At 39.3% G+C, this 20,127-nt stretch overlaps 1 protein-coding gene across 3 annotated transcripts in view; it reads left to right on the plus strand.

Moving 5' to 3' along the window:
* dennd5a (DENN/MADD domain containing 5A) overlaps positions 1-20,127 on the plus strand; it is a 268,461-nt gene that overhangs the window by 202,969 nt on the left and 45,365 nt on the right. For all 3 annotated transcript variants that reach the window (XM_060838913.1, XM_060838915.1, XM_060838914.1), the window contains one exon: positions 16,485-16,613. In XM_060838913.1, coding sequence (XP_060694896.1) covers positions 16,485-16,613 — 129 coding nt within the window. The remainder of the gene's footprint in view (positions 1-16,484; positions 16,614-20,127) is intronic.

Consider the following 20,127-nt stretch of genomic DNA (forward strand, 5'->3'; position numbering starts at 1 on the left):
TGTCCTCAAAGAATATCAGTAATCTAATTAAGCATGACCTGCTTTTCATGAACTAATGCTACGTTTGCCCAGTGGCACAATTTCTATCCAGTTGTCTTGCTATTTTTACCTTAATGATAGATTCAAGCATTTCCCTCCCTACAGAAGTTAAGCTAATGGGCCTATAGTTATCATTTTTTGTCTAACTCCTTTTTTAAACATTGGTGTCACCTTTGCTGTTTTCCAATCTGCCCGAACTGCTCCAGAGTCCAGCACATTTTGGTAAATTACCAAGAGTGCATTTGTTGTTTTCCCCACCATCTGTTTTAGTACCCTGAGATGCATTCCATCAGGGCCAGGAGACTTGTCTACCTTTAGCCCTATTAGCTTATTCAACACAATCTGTTTACTGATCATTTCTAGATCCTTACCTGCCTCCTTGTCATTAATTGTCAGCATGTTATTTGTGAACTTCCACTGTGAAGGCCAATGCAAAATACCTGTTCAATGCCTCAGGCATTTCCTCATTTCCCATTGTTAAATCCCCCCTTCTCATCCTGTAAAGAACAAGTGTTTACCTTAGCCACGCTTTTTCATTTTATATATTTGTATAAATCTTTGCTATCTATTTTCATATTCTGAGCTAGTTTAATCTCAGAATCTGTTTTACCTTTATAGCTTTTCTCGTGGCTTTCTATTGATGTTTATAGATTCCTCAATCCTCTATATTCCCATTTTACCACTTGATATACATTAACTTTTAACTTGAAACACTCCTTTATTTCCTTAGTTATCCCATTTCCTACAGTCCTTCCTTTTCACTGGTATATACTTTTGCTGAGCACTGTGAAAAGTTGCTTTGAAAGTCCACTGCTGGGCCTCAATTATCCCACTATTTGGTCTTTGTTCCCAGTCTATCTTAGCCAATTCCTCCCTCATCCCAGTCTTCTATATTTAAGAACAAGACACTGGTATTGGATTTTACCTTCTCACCCTTCTTCTGAATTTTAAATTCAACCACACTGTGGTCACTCCTTCTGAGAGGATCTCTGAGATCAATAATTATTCCTGTCTCATTAGACAAAACCAGATCTAGGATAGCTTGCTCCCTCATAGGTTTCAATATGTACTGTTCAAGGGAACTATTGTGGAAGCATTCTGTGAACTCCTCTTCAAGGATGCCTTGCCCGACTTGATTTGACCAATTGATATGTAGATTAAAATCCTCCTTGATAATTACCATACCATTTTTACATGCATCGGTTATTTCTTTGTTTATTTTCATTCCCACTACACCGATCAATAACTTCTTCCCCTTACTATTTCTAATTTCCACCCACCTTTTTCTCCATAGAACCTGTATTATCTCTCACCACTACCCCAATGGAATCCTTAAATATTGAAGCTACACCACCTCCCTTTCCTTCTTATGCATCCTTTCAAATAGTCTGATACTCCCGAATATTTAATTCCCAGTTGTGATTACCCTGCAAACATGTCTGTGTAACGCCCACTATATCATTCCTATTCACAACAATTTCTGCCATCAATTCATTTACCTTGTTTCAAATGCTCCAAGTATTTAGGTAAAGTGCCCTTAAGCTAGTTTTTATACCTTCTTTTAGAATCCTAACACCTTTACCAGAAAAATCTTTTTGTTTTTAAACATTCTCACCTTTTCAATACATTGCTATTCTATTCTATATTCTATTCAACTGTGATTTTCCCTGAATTGGGTATTTAATGGCCAGAGCCATGCTTGCTATCCAACTAAAGATGACAGGTAGGCTCACTTCCACAGGACTTTGGAAGCAGCAGCAGTTACCCTTGCAGGTAAGTGAAAGAGATAAACCAAAATAGAGACATTAGGGCAAAGGGAATAGTAATGGTTGTAGGGAAGATATAAAGCATAGAGACAAAAGCATGGAAATCGTTAATGAGAAGAGACAAAATATAGAGCCAAAGGGAGTGGTATTGGCTGTAGAAAAGAGAGAAAGCATAGAGGCAAAGGGTTGACTGTGGAGAAGATGCCTTTGACATGTATCTTGTCCTCTTACTGACAACCAGTTCAACTACCTTTTCCTTTTGTTCTGTGACACGATTGATCTCTAATCTCTCTCTAACCTTAATCTGATCTTTTTGTTCCACCCACTCCTCACTTTTTCAACAGCCTAAAACTCATCACATTTCCATCTCCCTTCGGTTCTGAAAAGGGTTCTTTTTGGATTTGAAACTGGTTTATTTTGCACCATTGTTGCCAGACTGATGCACATGTTAGTTGCGAACACTTGGTGTGGTCTCACCTTCCTTGACCCCTTTATTATCTAAATTATGTCTCTAAATTATCAGACTGCTTGTCCAACATCCATGAGTAGAAATCTCTTCCAATTAGGTCAGACCAAAACCATTATATTTGGCCCCCAAAATAAACTCAGTTCCCTATCTACTGACTCCATCTTCACTCTGGCAGCAATCTGAAACTGAACCGTGCTCTTTTCAACATTTGATGCCTTTGACATGTAACATTTGAACAAAATGAACTTGCAATGATTTATCTGCAAATACTTAATTTTCTATTTCCAATCTTCTGCCTTCTCCTTTGCCTTAACCTATCTGTTGCTGAAACGTTCATCAAAATCTTTCCTGTCTCTGGATTTGACTATTCCAATTCACTCTTTGACACACTTCTACAATTTACTTTTGTAATCTTGAAGTTTATGCTTCCCATCTCCTCAAGATCAAGTCCTCTTCTCCCATGAGCGTTGTAATTGCTGACCAACTTTGGCTCCTGGTTAATCAATATTGATTTTAAAGTTCTCATTTTTATTTTCAAATCTCTTAATAGCTTAATCTCTATTATCTCTTATTATCTTCTTCGGTCCTATAGCTCTGTCAGAGGTCTGAGCTCTTCTAATTTTGACCTCTTGGTCATCCCTGATTTTAACTGCTCTTAATTGGTGGCTGTGCCTGCAGCTGTTTGTACATAGGTTAGGAAGGAATTCCAAAACTTTTCCTGTGCCACACTGTGAAAAACATTTTCTTCAAAGTGGCCCACAATCTCAGAATTCATGTTTACATGTATATCTTTTAAATCAAGTGATTCACTTTAAAATTCCAGCAACAAAGCTTTAGTCTTTAGCAAAGTAAAGGTTAGCTTCTTACAAGACACTGCTACCAATTACTTTAAAGTTACTGTTTAGGAAATTCAGTCAAGGATTAAACATAACTACCTACTTATGAAATTCAGTTCAATCTTTTAATCTCAGTGAAGTACTAGATGTCTGAAATGGATAGTTGAAGCTGTATAGAGTTGTCTTTGGCAGTTATGATAGTTTATGCAGTCAAATAATTGAATTGTCTTTATGAGTGAAGTGAGAGTTTCAAGGAGCAAATGCCGATCCCTTTTCCTATTGACACTATTGGCACACAAAAGTCCTCCTTTCTCAGCACAACAGGCATGATAACTGGCACTTTGCTCTGTAACTTCCAATGACAGAGAGAAAACTTGACTCATTCTGTTCACAGTTATTTCAGCTGAGAGCTATTGCCTAGAAATGGCTTCACAGATTTTCCTGAGGTTTCTGCATAAAATGGCTCTTCTTTTCCTAGATTTTATACAGGATTACTATCAAATAATGATGCCATTTGTTGGGTTGAGGATAGCCCAGCATGGAACATTATCCCAGCTATGGCAATTAACTTTTTGTATGTCTTTACCAGAAACTTGAATGGTTCTCAACTCTTCCTCGTTTGGTAAGGTACAAAAGAATTATTTGCATTTCCAGGGAAGTAATTTTAAATGAGTTAAAAGAATAAGGCGCCTGAGGGAAGGTGGAGTAGATTGAATGAATTCCTGTTGGAGTTTAGAGAATGGGAGGTAAGCTGACTGGAATGATGTATACTGCTGATGGTTCTTTTATAATTTTATTCAGTTTATAAGATCCTGATAAGAGTAAATACTGTGAGATAATTTCCCTTGTGGGGAAGTCTCCCTTTCAAGTCTGAGATGATGAGAATACTTTTTTAACTATGAGGATCATTAGTCATAGATCAATAGAGGTCTACAGTATAAGAAAATACCCAAGAGTCTGCATCAGTCAGAAACAACCACCTAATTATTTTAATCCCAATTTCTAGCACTTGTCCCATTGCCTTGTATGCTTTGGCATCACAAGTGTACATTTAAATACTAAATTATTTTGGAAGTTTCTCATTCTACCACCCATACAAGCAGTGAGTTCCATGTTTCCACCACCCTCTGGGTGAAAATATATTTCCCCACTTTGTCTCCTCTGCTCCAAGGAAATCAATTCCAGTTTAGATTAGACTTACAGTGTGGAAACAGGCCCTTCGGCCCAACTAGTCCACACCGACCCGCCGAAGCGCAACCCACCCATTGCCCCTACATTTACCCCTTACCTAACACTACGGGCAATTTATCATGGCCAATTCACCTGACCCGCACATCTTTGGACTGTGGGAGGAAACCGGAGCACCCGGAGGAAACCCACGCAGACACAGGGAGAACGTGCAAACTCCACACAGTCTGTCGCCTGAGTCGGGAATTGAACCCGGGTCTGAGGTGCTGTGAGGCAGCAGTGCTAACCACTGTGCCACCGTGCCGCATTGAACTTTTTTTCATAACTGAAGCTCTCCAGCCCAGGCAACATCGAGTAAATCTCCTCTACATCCTCTGTAGTGCAATTATATCCCTCCTGTATTGTGGATTTGAGAACTGCACACAATACTCTCCCTGTAGCCGAACCAACGTTTTATACAGTTCCAGCATTACCTTCCTGGCCTTAAACATCATGCCTTCGCCATTAAAGGCAAGTATCCCTTATGCCTTCTTAATCAGTTTATCAGCCTATCCTGCTACCCTAAGGGACCGTTGAGCAAGCACATTAATGTCCCTCTGATCCTCAGTACTTCGTAGGGTCCTACCATTCATTGTGTATTCCTTTGCTTTGTTTCTCCTGCTCATGAGCATCATCTCACACTTATCTGGAGTGATTCTATTTGGCAGTGATCAGCCTATCTGACCAGTCCATCTGTATCCTCCTGTAACTCAAGTCTCTCGTCCTCCTCGCTATTTACCACTGCACCAGTTTTTGTAACATCTGCGAACTTATTGATCAATCCTCCTACATTCAAGTCTAAATCATTTATATATCCACTAATTCCTGCAGAACCCCACTGAAAACAAAAGTCCAATCACAAAAACATCACCCTCTGTTTCCTGCCGCTCAGTAAATTCTGGATCAATTTGCCAAATTTCCTAAATCCAATGGAGGACTTTATCAAAAGCCTTGCTGAAGTCCAAATAGACCACAGCAAATACATTGCCCTTGTCTACGAAAAGTCCGGTCAGGTTGGTCAGACATGTCTTCACCTTAATAAAACCATGCTGACTGACTGATTGTCTTTGAGTAATCCCTGCCTCTCCAAGTAGAGATTAATTCTGCTCCTCAGAATTGCTTCCAATAGTTTGCCCTTCACTGAAGTTAGACTGAGTGGCTGTATTTCCTGGTTTATCCCTTATTTAATTCTCTTACATAAAGCAGTGTCTTGGAACTAGTTCAAGGCTGAGTTAGAAGTCTAGGGTTAAGGGGGACAGACTACAAAATGGAGTTAGGTCAGAATTAGATCAGGCATGATATTACCAAATTGTAGATCAAGCCTGAGGGTCAAATGGACTCCTCCTAGTCATCCTTTTTTTTTGTTGTTTTGTCATGAAATAGTGAAACTGTAACCCTTATGTTGGACATAAATGGACAATATAAAGTGCTACTGTTTACAGTGTAACATTCTCAACATTTTTCTGGGACTTTGCAAATCTTGGTCTATCTTTTGTACGCACATAGGTTGATGCCATTGTCTCCAAGCATAAAAACTTTGCATCTTCTTTCCAATAAAACAATAAGGGCTCCCTTTAATCTCTAACAATCAAATGGGCAGACTTCAGAACAGATCACATGGCCTCTTCCATTTTATCTTAAATGGAAGAGACAGTCTCAAACATAAGAATCTCATAAACCTCATAATTGTGGTAAGTGTTTCAACTAAGGAGCTAATTTTATATGTGAGCGTGGCACAAAGTATTACACTCTCATCGTCTCCAAAGAACACCAAACTCCTGTTTCTTTTGAGACCTGCCAGTATTATGATCCTGCTGCACAGGTACCTGATGAAGGAGCAGCACTCAGAAAGCTAGTACTTCGAAATAAACCTGTTGGACTATATCTCGTTTACATTAGATTAGATTAGGTTCCTTGCAGTATGGAAACAGGCCCTTCAGCCCAACAAGTCCACACCGACCCTCCGAAGAGTAACCCACCCAGACCTATTCCCCCTGACTAATGCACCTAACACCATGGGCAATTTAGCATAGCCAATTCACTAGTCCTGCACATCTTTTTGGACTGTGGGAGGAAACCAGAGTACCCGGAGGAAACCACGCAGATATGGGAAGAATGTGCAAACTCCATACAGATAATCGCCAAAGGTGCAAGTTGTGTGATTGTTAACAGTGTTTTAAAAAAACCTGAGCTTTTTGACCCACATTTAAGCAAACTTTGTTGTTCTCTTTAAAGCTGCTCCTATAAGCCATAGAACCTGTTTGAGAATACAGCAGTAAGTCAGCATGAATTTGAAAATACTCCTGCCTCCCTTCAGCTTTCCTTGGCCCACTGTTATAATTGCAACTGAGGAACCAGGAATGCCAGAGTAGGGTAGTGAGTGGGATGAAACAAAGACTGGGATCCTAATGGGGGCTAACTGTAATCAATATTCAAAATCATTAAAAATCACTTAATCGTGATTTATTACATGTTGCATTGGGGAAGGAAGTTCTCACTGCAGCTAATGGGGAAAATATGATCATATTCTATCACACAGGTGCTAGAGAATCCCTCTGTTTCATTAATGACTACAAGCTTTAGCCTGACTGGAAATGGAACATTCTGAGCTATGGTGAGACCATTATCAGGCTTGACTGTATTCTAATATTTCTGTGCTGTCATGGCTGACTGGAGTGGTAGACTGGAAATCAAACCTCACTATTCCTAGATATGAAATCACAAATATGAAAATTTGATCACCCCACCAAATTGCCCAATTTTGCTTAAATATCTAAGTTAGGGTTAACAAACATATTCATCAAGTTTTTTTTCATTTACAAGAAAATGCTTATTCTAATCGAACTGTTTTTAAACTAGTAGCAAGAAAGAAATGAACTGCTAACTTATAACACTATAACTTAAAGGGGACACCTTTTTTAAAATTCCCATACAGATGCAAACAGAGAAACAAAGGGATAAGACAAGAATATTGAGGGTGAGGCCATAAGACCATATGACATAGGAGCAGATTAAGGCCATTTGGCTTAAAGTTTGCTCCACCATTCATACACGGCTGATATGTTTCTCAACCCCATTCTCCTGCCTTCTTGCCATAACCCTTGAGCCCCTTACCAATCAAGAACCAATCCCTGTCTTAAATATACACAATGACTTCATCTCCATGATCTTCTGCAACTATGAGTTCCACAGATTAATCACGCTCCAGCGAAGAGATTCTTCCTCGTCTTAGTTCAAATGTATCATCCCAGGTGATCCAAGATGGCGGTGATCTTGGAGGATGGTGTTGCAGATTTTCGCATCACAGCACAAGCAGGACGAACTTTTAACCTGCCCAATCCGGATCATCATGATATCCTAAGACTCTGCAAAGGTTGTGAAGTTCCAGGAAATTGTTTAAAATCAACTTATCTGGGTTTTTGCCATCCAGGGATGCCAATGAAGGTAGGAAGAACGTCCGAGGCCAGGCTCGCAGCCCAGGCTGCAGGATCCTCTGACTCAATTGCTTATCAGGCCCTGGTGAAGGAGCTCGCAAAATCTCACGAGATGTTGAGTCAGCAGATAGAGGAGAAGTTGGCCCCGATCTCGGTCATGCTGCAGAAGCGTGAAAAGCAGTTGGGAGAACTGGTAGAAAGGACAGATGAGGTTGAACACAGATGCACAGTGGTGGAAGTTGATACCAGTTTCTTCAAGGATAGGGTTAAAGCCCTTGAGACACCGGTCCGTAATTTGTGTGACCAAGTTGATAATCTCGAGGACGGGGCAGGAGAAAAAATATTCGGATTGTCAGTCTGCCAGAGGCTAAGAAAGGTGACCGGTCAGGGGAATTTATTGAGGACTGGTTATTGAAATTCCTTAACTTGAAGGCTGAAATGAGAGGCTTGAAGATTGAGATGGCTCACCGGGTCACGGTGCAGAGGTCAGGTCTGGGTCTACATCCTTGTCCTCTCATAGTGCGGTTTCGTCATTATAGAGATAAGGAGAGTATCCTGGAAGGCTTCCAGAACCCAGGGGAAGGATCTGAAGGCCCTAATTTATGAGGGCTCTAAAATCATATTCTTCTAGGACTTCTCCGTGTCAATGATTCAGAAAAGAAAATCCTATGACTATGTCAAGAGAAGACTGAGGGAGCTTGGGATCCAGTACTCTCTGAGGTTTCCGACGGTGTTTCAGATCACCGTAGATGGATGCATACATCTCTTTGACATGTCGGAGAAGGCAAGAGACTTTGTGGACAAATTAACTTAATCTAAACAATTTAGTATGTACAAATAGTAGTGTTGTTTGGGTATGTCTTTGCCTTTTTTCTTTAAAAAAACAGAGTCTGGTTGGGGCTTTCTTTTCCTTTTTTTTATTGGTAATAATCTGATTTAGAGCTGAAAATGTGTTGCTGGTTAAAGCACAGCAGGTTAGGCAGCATCCAAGGAACAGGAAATTCGACGTTTCGGGACTCTCCTCTTTCCTAATGAAGGGCTTTGGCCCGAAACGTCGAATTTCCTGTTCCTTGGATGCTGCCTAACCTGCTGTGCGTTAACCAGCAACACATTTTCAGCTCTGATCTCCATCTGCAGACCTCACTTTTTACTCAATAATCTGATTTAAACTATGTTTGGCAATGGCTGAGATTTGTACTTTCAATTTCTAATAGCAAAGTTTGAGTGGAGTATTAACCCTTTTCAAAAATTTCTTTATTCACAGTACTATTCCTTGGTCTATTTTCATTCTTTTCTGCTTTTGTGTTAGTGGTGTGGCTGTAGCTAGGAGGAGCGAAAATGGTTGGGATGGCTAGATGCCTACATACAGGCAGTTTATACCCAGTTCAGGTATTTAAATGCCCATGCTGCAGTCTTGGCAGCGGGATGGGAAATTGGGTTTTGGGATGGGTAGTTGTCCCCTTTGGGCAGGGGGTGAGTTCCCCTATTCAGTGCCATTGGCGCTTTATATGTTGGTTGGCTTTTTGGTGTTTGTCGTATGTAATCTTTGGTAGCTTTGTAGGTGTGTTAGCTGTAGTGGCTTTAGTTCATGTAGTTTTTATGTTCAATGGATCTTGCAACACTAAGGCTCAGTGATTTGTGGTTCTAGTTCTTCCTCTGGAATTTAAATGTTACTGCAGAAGGTTATGGTTAATGACTTGATTAAATGGTATACCTGGAATATCAAGGGGAGTTACTCACCAATTAAGAGGAAGAAGGTACTTTTGAGTCTTAGAAAGGAGAAATTGGATATTGCTTTGTTCCAGGAGACACATTTGGATGATAGGGAGCATTTGAAACTACAGCAGAATGGCTTTGATCGGGTTTAAAGTTCATCTTTTAATACCAGAAGTAGGGGAGTGGCTATATTGGTTAGGGGGAATCTCCCATTTAAGTTATGAGTGTGTGTTAAAGACACACACGAGAGTTTTGTAATTCTCAAAGCCCTGATAACTGGGGAAGAATATGGTGTTTTAAATGTTTATTGTCCTCTGCTTCATCCTCTCAAATTTCTGATAGATGCGTTCTCTAGTCTTGAGTCCAAGCATATCATTATAGGGGGAGATTTCAGTTGTCTCTTGGTTCCCACAGTAGACAGGTTGCCCAAAGGCCTCCCAAAACTCTCTGTACAAACTTAAACAATTAGTGGATTTGTGTGTGGAGTTAGCATTGGTGTCTCCACTCTACAGGCAGGGATTTTGTTTTTTCCCAATCCACACAGACGTCCCACCAGGATTGATTTTTTTTTCTGACCCTCGGTGGCAACCCTGGACTTGGTGGCATCTTTATGGTTTATGGAGTACTTCTCTAGGGAATTTCGGGTGTTCCTAGACATTAACTCCGGGCTCGGTTAGTAGCCCATCCACCCTTTGGGAAACTGCCAAAGGGGTTAATTATTTCCTACTCTGCCAGTAGGAAGTGGCAGAAGAATGAGCAGCAACATTGTGGGCGGTACGGTGGCACAATGGTTAGCACTGCTGTCTCACAGCGCCTGAGACCCGGGTTCAATTCCCGACTCAGGCGACTGACTGTGTGGAGTTTGCACGTTCTCCCCGTGTCTGCGTGGGTTTCCTCCGGGTGCTCCGGTTTCCTCCCACAGTCCAAAGATGTGCGGGTCAGGTGAATTAGCCATGCTAAATTGCCCGTAGTGTTAGATAAGGGGTAAATGTAGGGGTATTGATGGGTTGCGCTTCGGCGGGTCGGTGTGGACTTGTTGGGCCGAAGTGCCTGTTTCCACACTGTAAGTAATCTAATCTAATCTAATCTCCTAGAAGCACGGCTGAAGGCAGCTGAGAAGGCTTACTTTGACAGGCCTCGTTGGTCAAGCTACAGAGGATTATAGCGCTGTGGTCTGCATTGAATTCCATGCTCACGCAGACAGCAAAGAAGGAGCTTACTTTTGTAAAGCAAAGGATTTCTGAGCATGGTGACAGGCCAGGCATTAAAAGCTATCAACTAAGTTCACTTTTATCTTAACGTGTGTGATTGGGCTTTTGGGGACCGACTTTCAATATGGTTAGATATTGAAACCCCTCCAGCAGGGTGCCCCCCCCTTACTAGCTTGCTGGTTTGGGACAAAATGAGGACAGTTAAAGAATATTGCCATAACCCAAAAGTTATCATAGTGTTAAAGCATGGAAGGCACTTTGGCAGAGGGAACGCAATATTGGCAAAACATCTTCTCTTGCATCTATAGTGGGTATGCTGGATTTTCAATCGGGCATGATAGATTCAGGATTCAAACGTTGGGCAGCTAAAGGTGTGTCTTGCATGGGTGATTTATTTGAGAGCGACGCAATGATGTCCTTTGATCAGTTAGCCTGGAAGTACAAGCTATCTAACAGGGACCTCTTCCGTTTTTATCAAGCTAGGGATTTTATTAAAAAAACTACACTTTTGACTGATCCCTACAAATCCACCATAGAGAGGAGGGTGCTCAGTGATAAGAGTACACTTGCTGTCAGCACTTTATATCATCAGTTGGGGTGTGCCCCTCAGATGAGTTTGATCGACTCTGCAGGGTGTGGAAGAGAGAGCTAGGTGTTGAGGTCTCCCCAGAGGCATGGGAATATACTTGGGAAAACACAAGAAAGATATCAATTTGCAATAGGACCCATGCTTCACAGTTAAAGACTCTCCACAGGATCCACTTGGCTCTGGATTGTTTGTCAAAATTTAAACCAGGGTTATCTTCAACATGTTGCAGTTGTATAGGACTCTGGTGCGGCCGCATCTGGAGTATTGTGTGCAGTTTTGGTTGCCATACTATAGGAAGGATGTGGAGGCATTGGAATGGGTACAAAGGAGGTTTACCAGGATGTTGCCTGGTATGGTAGGATGATCGTATGAGGAAAGGCTGAGGCACTTGGGGCTGTTTTCATTGGAGAAAAGAAGGTTTAGGGGTGACTTGATAGAGGTGTACAAGATGATTAGGGGTTTAGATAGGGTTGACCATGAGAATTTTTTTCCACGTATGGAGTCAGCTATTACGAGGGGGCATAGCTTTAAATTAAGGGGTGGTAGGTATAGGATTGATGTTAGGGGTAGATTCTTTATTCAGCGAGTCATGAGTTCGTGGAATGCCCTGCCAGTAACAGTGGTGGAGTCTCCCTCTTTATGGGCATTTAAACAGGCATTGGATTGGCATATGGAGGAAAGTGGGCTAGTGTAGGTTAGGTGGGCTTGGATCGGCGCAACATCGAGGGCCGAAGGGCCTGTACTGCGCTGTATCTTTCTATGTTCTATGTCCAAGTGCAAGGATTGTATGGGCACTCTTACCCATTGTCTCTGGTCTTATGGTACACTTCCCACTGTACTTCAGATTTCTGAAGCCTTTCGTATGCCTTTATTCTTCTTACCAAACTGCACAACCTGACACTTATTTGTCTATTCTCCTACTGTGTTCAAATCCTCTGAAGCTTCCATGCTTCTTCAACACTGCCTGCCCTTCCACCTCTCTTTGTATCATCTGTAATCTTCACAACAATGCCTTCAGTTTCTTTGTCCCAATTGTAATTCGATTTGATTTATCACTATTACGTGTAACAAGGTACAGTGAAAAGTGTAGTCTTACGTATTTTACAGGCAGATCGTACAATACAAGTACATCAGGGTAACAGAACAATGTGCAGGATATGCTATTATGGTATCATGCTGAGAAGGTGCAAAAAGAGAGATCAACATTAACATTTGAGAGGTCCATCCAAAAGTCTGATAGCAGTGCGGAAGAAGCTGTTCTTGAATATGTTTGTATGTGTATTCAAATTTTTATGTCTTCTGCCCAATGAAAAAAGGTGGAAGAGAATATAACCAGGGAGTGAGGGAGAGGTCTTTGATTATGTTGGTTGCTTTTCCGAAGCAGTGGGAATTTTTTCAAAGTCAATGGATGGGAGGTTCATTTGGGTGATGACTGGACTGTGTTCTCAACTCTCTGTAGTTTTTAGTGCTATATAATGTGAATAATTGTAATCCTAACGCAGATTCCTTCAGAGCTCCACTAGGTGCGAGACTGAAAAAGACTCTTTCATCCCCATTTTCTGCCTCCTGCCAGTCAACCAATCCTCTATCCATACCAGTCCCTTGCCCCTAACTCCGTGGGCTCTTATCTTATTTAGCAGCCTCCTGTGCAGCATAGTGTCAAAGGCCTTTTGGAAATCCAAATAGATCATGTCTAGTGGCTCTCTGTCTAACTTGGTTGCTACCTCCACAAAGAATTCCAACAGATTTGTCAGACGTGATATCCACTTGACAAAGCCATGCTGACTCAGCCCTATTCTACCTTCTAAGTACTCTGGAATCTCATCCTTAATAATGAACTTTAAAATCTTAGAGGTCAGTTTCCTGTCTTCTGTCTCCTTTCCTTCTTAAATATGGGTGTTAAGTTAACTATTTTCCAATCCTCTGGGCCTCTCCCTGACTCCAATGATTCCTGTAAGATGCCTCCATCATCTCCTCAGCTATCTCCTTCAGAACTCAAGGCTGTAGTCCGTCTTCTCTGGGTGATTTATCTGCCTTTAGGTCTTACAGTTTCCCCAGCACCATCTGGTAATTGATAGCCACTACACTCACATTTGCCCCCAACTCTCGTGTAGTTCTGCTTTGACACTGATGTCTTCCATTGTGAAAACTGATGCAAAGTACCTCTTAAGTTCGGCCACTGTTTCTCTGTTCCCCATCACTGCTTCTCTAACCTCGTTTTCTAGTGGTCCAATGTCCACGCTTGCCTGCCTCTTACCTTTTTAGATATCTAAAAACTCTTGCTTTTTTTTATTTTACTAGTTAGCTTACTACCATATTTCATCTTCTCATTCCTTATTGCTTTTCTCGTTATTCTTTATTGATTTTAAAGGTTTCCCAATCTTCTGGCATCCCACTAATCTTCACCACACAGTTCTCTTTCCCTATAGTGGAGCATCCAGCTTGCTGCTTTGTTCTGATTATACTTTCGTCAGCCTTTTTGAATTATGGGTGAGTCGATAACTCTCTGTAGATGTCTGCCACAGGTCTGGCTGTTTCTGCTCCTAGAGGTAAAACTGAGAGAGAAGTGTATGCTTTCTCTTCACAGGCTGGGTGTTTCTGCTGTATCATCCCAACCCAAGGCTTGTAGCTATCAGGAATTGACCAAGTGGTTGTTAGTATGCTGAGCTCTCCTGAGGCCACAAAACTTGGTCCATTTAAAAACCAATTGAAGGACACTCACTGGGCAAAACAGTCCTCCAACAGAGACATTTAGAAACCGACACTCCTCCTCTCTTACCTGTCTCCCTGGGTTATCCAGCATCCTTGCACTCTGTTTGAATAAGGCAATACTGTAGATGTAACACATAATGAATTCTAGTAGTTCATCTTTAAAACTGCAGCATCATCTTCCATAGTTCCTTTAGTTTAAAATATAGTCTATCGTCTCAAACAAAAATGGTCTTTACAATGATTAAGTAACATGCTAACATTTATTATCTGCTTCTGTATGTGAAGACTGGCCACTTGGGATTGTCGATTGCTGGGGCAACAAATATGCAATAAATATGGCAGAATAATACAATAAAAGAATGCCAGGAATTTTGCCCACATAATGGAAGTTTATTTGTGGTTATTCGAGAAAGACCAGATCAGACATTTCTTGTGACACAGTAACGTGTGTCAAAGTTAGAATGAACTTCACAACATGCATGTGAAGTATGCATTGTTATAGTAAATTGAACATCCTGAATGATCACCATCACAGATAACCATCATTGGAAGATGGACATCATCTGTGGAATAAATACTCCTCTGAGCTGAGGAGAGAAATATACAAAAGAAATGCATTTTTATGTTAGAAATAGTTGCTGCCTGAGTATGTTTCTGCTCTGGCACTATTTCAATACTTTGTCAGACTGACTGATTAAGATCAATGGTAAGAGGGAAGTACATTAAGCACGAGGAAAAATAAACTTGCCACAGAGATTTTCTATCACTATCAACCTAGTTAACATTAATCCTGCAGAGGTATAAATAATGAGTGCCTGAACCCATTTATCTAAATTCAAGACTTTCCATTTCAGATTATTTTCTTGTTAAGCATTTGTTGCTGACATATTGAAACTTTGAACTGTTAGTGATGTCTTTTATAAGGAAATGATTTTTTTTAAAAATGGCAGTCAGATGATTTGCATTTCATCTTTGATTAAATAATAATTACCCATTAATTGGGTTTTCTTTGGGAGGGACAGAATGATGTAGGAAGGAGTGTAGCTGCTCAGAGCTGAAGGATACCAACATTTGGTGAAAATGGTGATATCGTGAAAGCATTTTCTGAATGTAATATGGTGAACAGTATTTCACAAACCAAAATATGGTTTTGAAATAAGGCATTGAGATGCAATTCTATAGGATTATATTTTAGAAGTGACAAGAGAGAGATGGAGTACTCTAATATGAATTTAAATTGATTAGAGAGACACGTGACAGAAATCATAATAAAAATGGATTCTCTTTGTGCCTAGCATACTGAAGGACATTGATAAAACAGAACCATAGGCCACAGTTGAGGATTTCTTTTGATACACCCCATTATAAGGGAGTTGTAAAAACAATTTAAAGGATCGAATGTGTATTCACTTGGATGTAACCATAGATGAGGGAAGAGATTTGAAAAGTTGGGTTTTCTTCATTTGAGATGAAACATTGTACTCTCAGAATAAAAAAGCGAGCAATTATTAAAATTTGTGATAGCATGAATAGTGATGGATTGTTTCTCCCAATTACTGAAATTATAATGAGAAATTAAAAACATCCTGAAAACTGAAACACAAATATTTAATAATCAATTATCCTGTTCTTAGCAGATTTATTTTGAAAGGAAGAAATGTTGTATACTGGTTTACACAATAATGCCAAATTACAATGTATTATGTTGATCAAATTGTGCATGTCTAAAATTAAGTTGTCTGCTTAATAAGCTGAGGTGTGATGGTGTTGCTGATTTGAATTGAAATCATTGTGGAAGAATTGATTTGCTTTCAAAATCATCATGTTCAATAGCAAGCTATTAATGTTGATATATTTACAGTATGACCACTGAATTTAGGGACAATAAATGCAATACTATAATACAGAAATAGTAATCTAATCAAAATTAATGTGTAAAAGGAACCCAAATTTAATTGTTCTGGCTGGAGAATTTACAGCTTGAAATTGATTCAATTACTTTTCTAGTTTTGGTTGGTTACTATTTATATAAAAAAAACTAGAATCTTCTCATTCATAAACCTGATAAATTAATTACAAGATTTTTAGTTCCTTCATTTAGATTAATGGTTTCACAAGGGCTACAAACGGCTGAAACGTTTTGGTAGTGGTCTTCTGTTTTATTTTGGTAAAAATTAGGAAAACTTACCTGTTTTCATTCTGTTAATTTTTTTTTCTCCCCCATTAATTAGCTTGGAACCTGCAATCTGTGTTTCTTGAGAAATCTACTGAACAACTAGAGATCACAAAACAAGGCTTTTTTTTTAAAAAGAAAGTTCATTCGTAGGATATGGGTGTCACTAGTTGGCCCAGCATTTATGGCCAGACCTTGTTAACCTTGAATGTAGTGGTTAGCTGTTTTCTTCAATGCTGCAGTCCAAATGCTATTAAGTTAGGCAGGGTGGAATAGATTGACCCACTATCTGAAATTTTTTTCCTATTACAGACACATCCAAAATATTGGTGAGATCAAAACTGATGTGGGAAAAGCTCGAGCTTGGGTAAGACTTTCTATGGAGAAGAAATTGCTGTCCAGACATCTCAAGCAGCTCCTCTCAGACCATGAATTGACAAAGTAAGTGGTACAGTACTTTTCCTCGAACTACTCAGTGCCATCTTTATTCTATACCACATTAGTAGCCATTATAAACTGTGATCAGTAAACACACGTGACACATCACACCCTATACCACGCACATCACATGCCACACATGCAATGCATAATTCTGACAAGATGAAATAGGCTTAACCAGGTTGAAAACATGATGAACAGAATGAGTATTATAACTATGTTGGCAGATTAAGCGTAGTGATGGTATGTTATACTTTTAGGGTAGAAGCATATTTAGAATAGTGCTGATTTCAGTTAACTCAATATAAGATAGAAATATGGAGAAAGTGAGGACTGCAGAGGCTGGAAATCAGAGTTGAGAGTGTTGTGAGCCCTTCATCTGGAAGAACTTATGCCCAAAATATCTATTCTCCTATTCCTCAGATGTTTACCTGACCTGCTGTGCTTTTCAAGCACTACACACACAACTCTAAACTTGAAACATGAAGAGGAAAGTAAAGCAATAGAATTAGAACTAATAAATGTTGACTGGATTAATTTTTGACTGCTTTGGTTCCTAATGAAGGATCAACATATTGAACAAAAGAAGAAATTGCATTTAAATAATTTATTCTCTGAGAACTTCTCAAAGTGTCCACATCTAATAATTATGCTTAATGTTCAGTCACTGTTACGTAGTAAAATGTAACAGCTCATTCTATGTACAGTAAGTTACAGTAGTCAATCACAAATTAGTTAATGAGGATTAAACTGACCAGAACAATAGCTCCCTATTGTTTTTACACCCTAAAAGGGAGCTTTGTCTGACTGAATCAATAGAGAGGAAATTATTTTAATATGTCTTGCAAAAGATAGCACATCTCTGAAAATGCAGCAACTCCTAAGTACAGCATTGAAATGGTAGCCTAGTTTGTGTGTTGCATCCTAGCTCATAGAATCATTTCCACGTGAAGCAGGCCCTAAACCAGAGAGGGAAAAACTAGTACACACATTCTGGCAGAATTATAAGATTTAACAAGAGGTAAAGCTGCATAACAGAAAAATTCCATGTATGCTAGTGTAATTAGCCAGGTATGTGTAGACCATTTCCAGTTCATGATTTTGAAAACTAGATTGTCTCAGAATTTCACTTGCCTGGTATTTATTCTATCAGTTATCTGTTGTATCATATGCGTGGTACTATTGCCATCATAAGACTTGATATTTGTGATTACAGTAAAAGTAAGCTGATATTATCATCAATTAACAATCCAATTTACCATAGTTCATTTAGCTGGAGTTTGAATTTTCTAACTTTGTCAGACAGAAGGAGATAGAAAGGTGAACTTCTCACAGCCAATGGGACAGAATAGTAAGTAGGAGTCACCCATGACCTGGATATTAACAGAATCACTGTAAAAGATCGAGAGTGCATGGAATTCTTAGTATTCATGAAATGTTTGTTAGTCAGAAGGGAGCAAGCACAGCAAAAAAAAAGGGGCAATTTTGGCCTTAATTTCAGGGAATGAAGTGGGGAAAATGAAAATGGTGGTTTTGTGAGAGCATTTGGTAATAAGCATAAAACAATTAGATTTTGCATTATTGTAAAAAGTCTCTCCATTTGATAAAAAAAACCTGATTTTTACCATGCTTAAATGTGATATTTCAAAAGTGGAGTGCAGATAGCTACTTTCAGTCAGTAGCCAAGAAGGAAATAATAAGGGTTCAGGGCAAATGCAATCTCACAAAGGTGAATTTTAAATATCCAAATCTAAGCTTCTTGGATATCAAGGAGCAGAAAAGGTAAGATAAGGCAAATACAGAAGTTTTACGCTTCAGAATACTTGAGGCTTCTATAAAGTGCAGAAGATTAAATTAAAAAGTAAGTTTAGAAAAAGAAAAAACATGGAAACATAGTTGTCGACTAAAGTCAGGGACAGCACAGTATGTACAAATATATGAATACCAAGTATGCAATGAAGGAAAATGGGCCTCTTAAAGACCCAAAAGATAAGGTGTGTGTGTGAGAGAGAAAAAAATGTGGGCCATAATCTTAAAGAATACTTTGCATATGATTTTATGAAAAACAGGATGAATGCAGACAGTGTAGCTAATGAGGACAAGTCTGAAATATTTGAATGAATGAACATAACGAGAGGGGCAATGTTAAGGAGTTTTGATCTAAGCTGTATTATTTATATATCTTTTAATAGAATTAACTTTGGAGTTTTGAATTCTGTTTTCAGTCATCTGAAGGAATTTAATGATTAACTGTAAGTCTTTCTGTACAGTGATTTATTGAAAAACACAGCATGAGGGAGAGATTTCCTGTAGAGTAATGGGGTTTTGTTTACATTGGGAGAGTTTGAACAAAGTAAATAGTATATGACATTGGGCGTTAAGGTAGAATAGTCTGGAATAGTTTTTTTTAGACTTAGGGAAGCATGCAAAGCTTGGAAAAAGGCTTTCTTAATTTCAGTTTGGCAGTTTTGCAGATATCTTGTCTAAAGTTAGATGTGTAAAGGGAAGAGAAAGGGAGATAGTTTTGAGCTATTTAGAAAGAGGTTACCTCAATATAAGAAGTTTAGTTTAAGTTTCAGACCAGAAATGTTTGGTTAAAAAGCCTGAAGAGGGTTATTTGAAGTTTAAAAATTCTAAGTTCAGTGTTGAAGAAAACAGCTAACCACTGCACTCAAAGTTAACAAGGTATGGCAATAAATGCTGGGCCAACTAGTGACACCCATATCCTCCGAATGAACTTTCTTTAAAATTGGATTGAATTTGCTGCTTTTCTACTTACCTCTCTAAACTACTCATACTTTCCTCCATTTACAGTTCTCTTTTCTTTATAACCAGTCATAAAACCAATCTTTCTGCTATCTGTAAATTTCTTCATGTCCCATACATTTAAGTCTAAATCATTGATCTATCCTACAAATAAAGGGCTGACAGTTGGAAAATTGAATTAGGGTGGATATTTCTTTTATAGCATTAAACATGATGTGTTAGAGATCCCTAGCAGCCAAACTTTAAATGTTGGACATGATTCATGGACCGTTATACTGATGAATTTGTGCATTCATTTTATTTATAGCCAACCTAAACCTTCCAATACAATAGAACAAGAACTGCAGATGATAAAGATCTCAAACCAAAACAAATTGCTGGAGGGACTCAGCAGCTCTGGCTGCATCTGTGGAAAGAAAGCAGTTTTAATGTTTTGAGTTCAGTAACTCTTCTATAGCTTCTGCTTTGTCTCCAGATGCTATGACACCTGCTGGGATTCTCTAGCAATTCCTGTCCTTACAATATAATGATCACTGTCCCTTAAATGTTCCTGTACTGACACTTAGGCCACTCTATTTCCAACATATTCCTGAAGGCAATAACATTACTAGTCTATCAACAATACCGCAATGCAGGAGCCTGGTAATGCTGTGGAGAAATGCTATACCTAGGTTCAAATATATTGTAAGTGGTGGATTCTGAATATTAAAAAAAAAACAGGAGAAAGTGAGGTCTGCAGATGCTGGAGTAT

Source organism: Hemiscyllium ocellatum, chromosome 18 (genome assembly GCF_020745735.1).
Source record: "Hemiscyllium ocellatum isolate sHemOce1 chromosome 18, sHemOce1.pat.X.cur, whole genome shotgun sequence".
Taxonomy (NCBI): Eukaryota; Metazoa; Chordata; class Chondrichthyes; order Orectolobiformes; family Hemiscylliidae; genus Hemiscyllium; species Hemiscyllium ocellatum.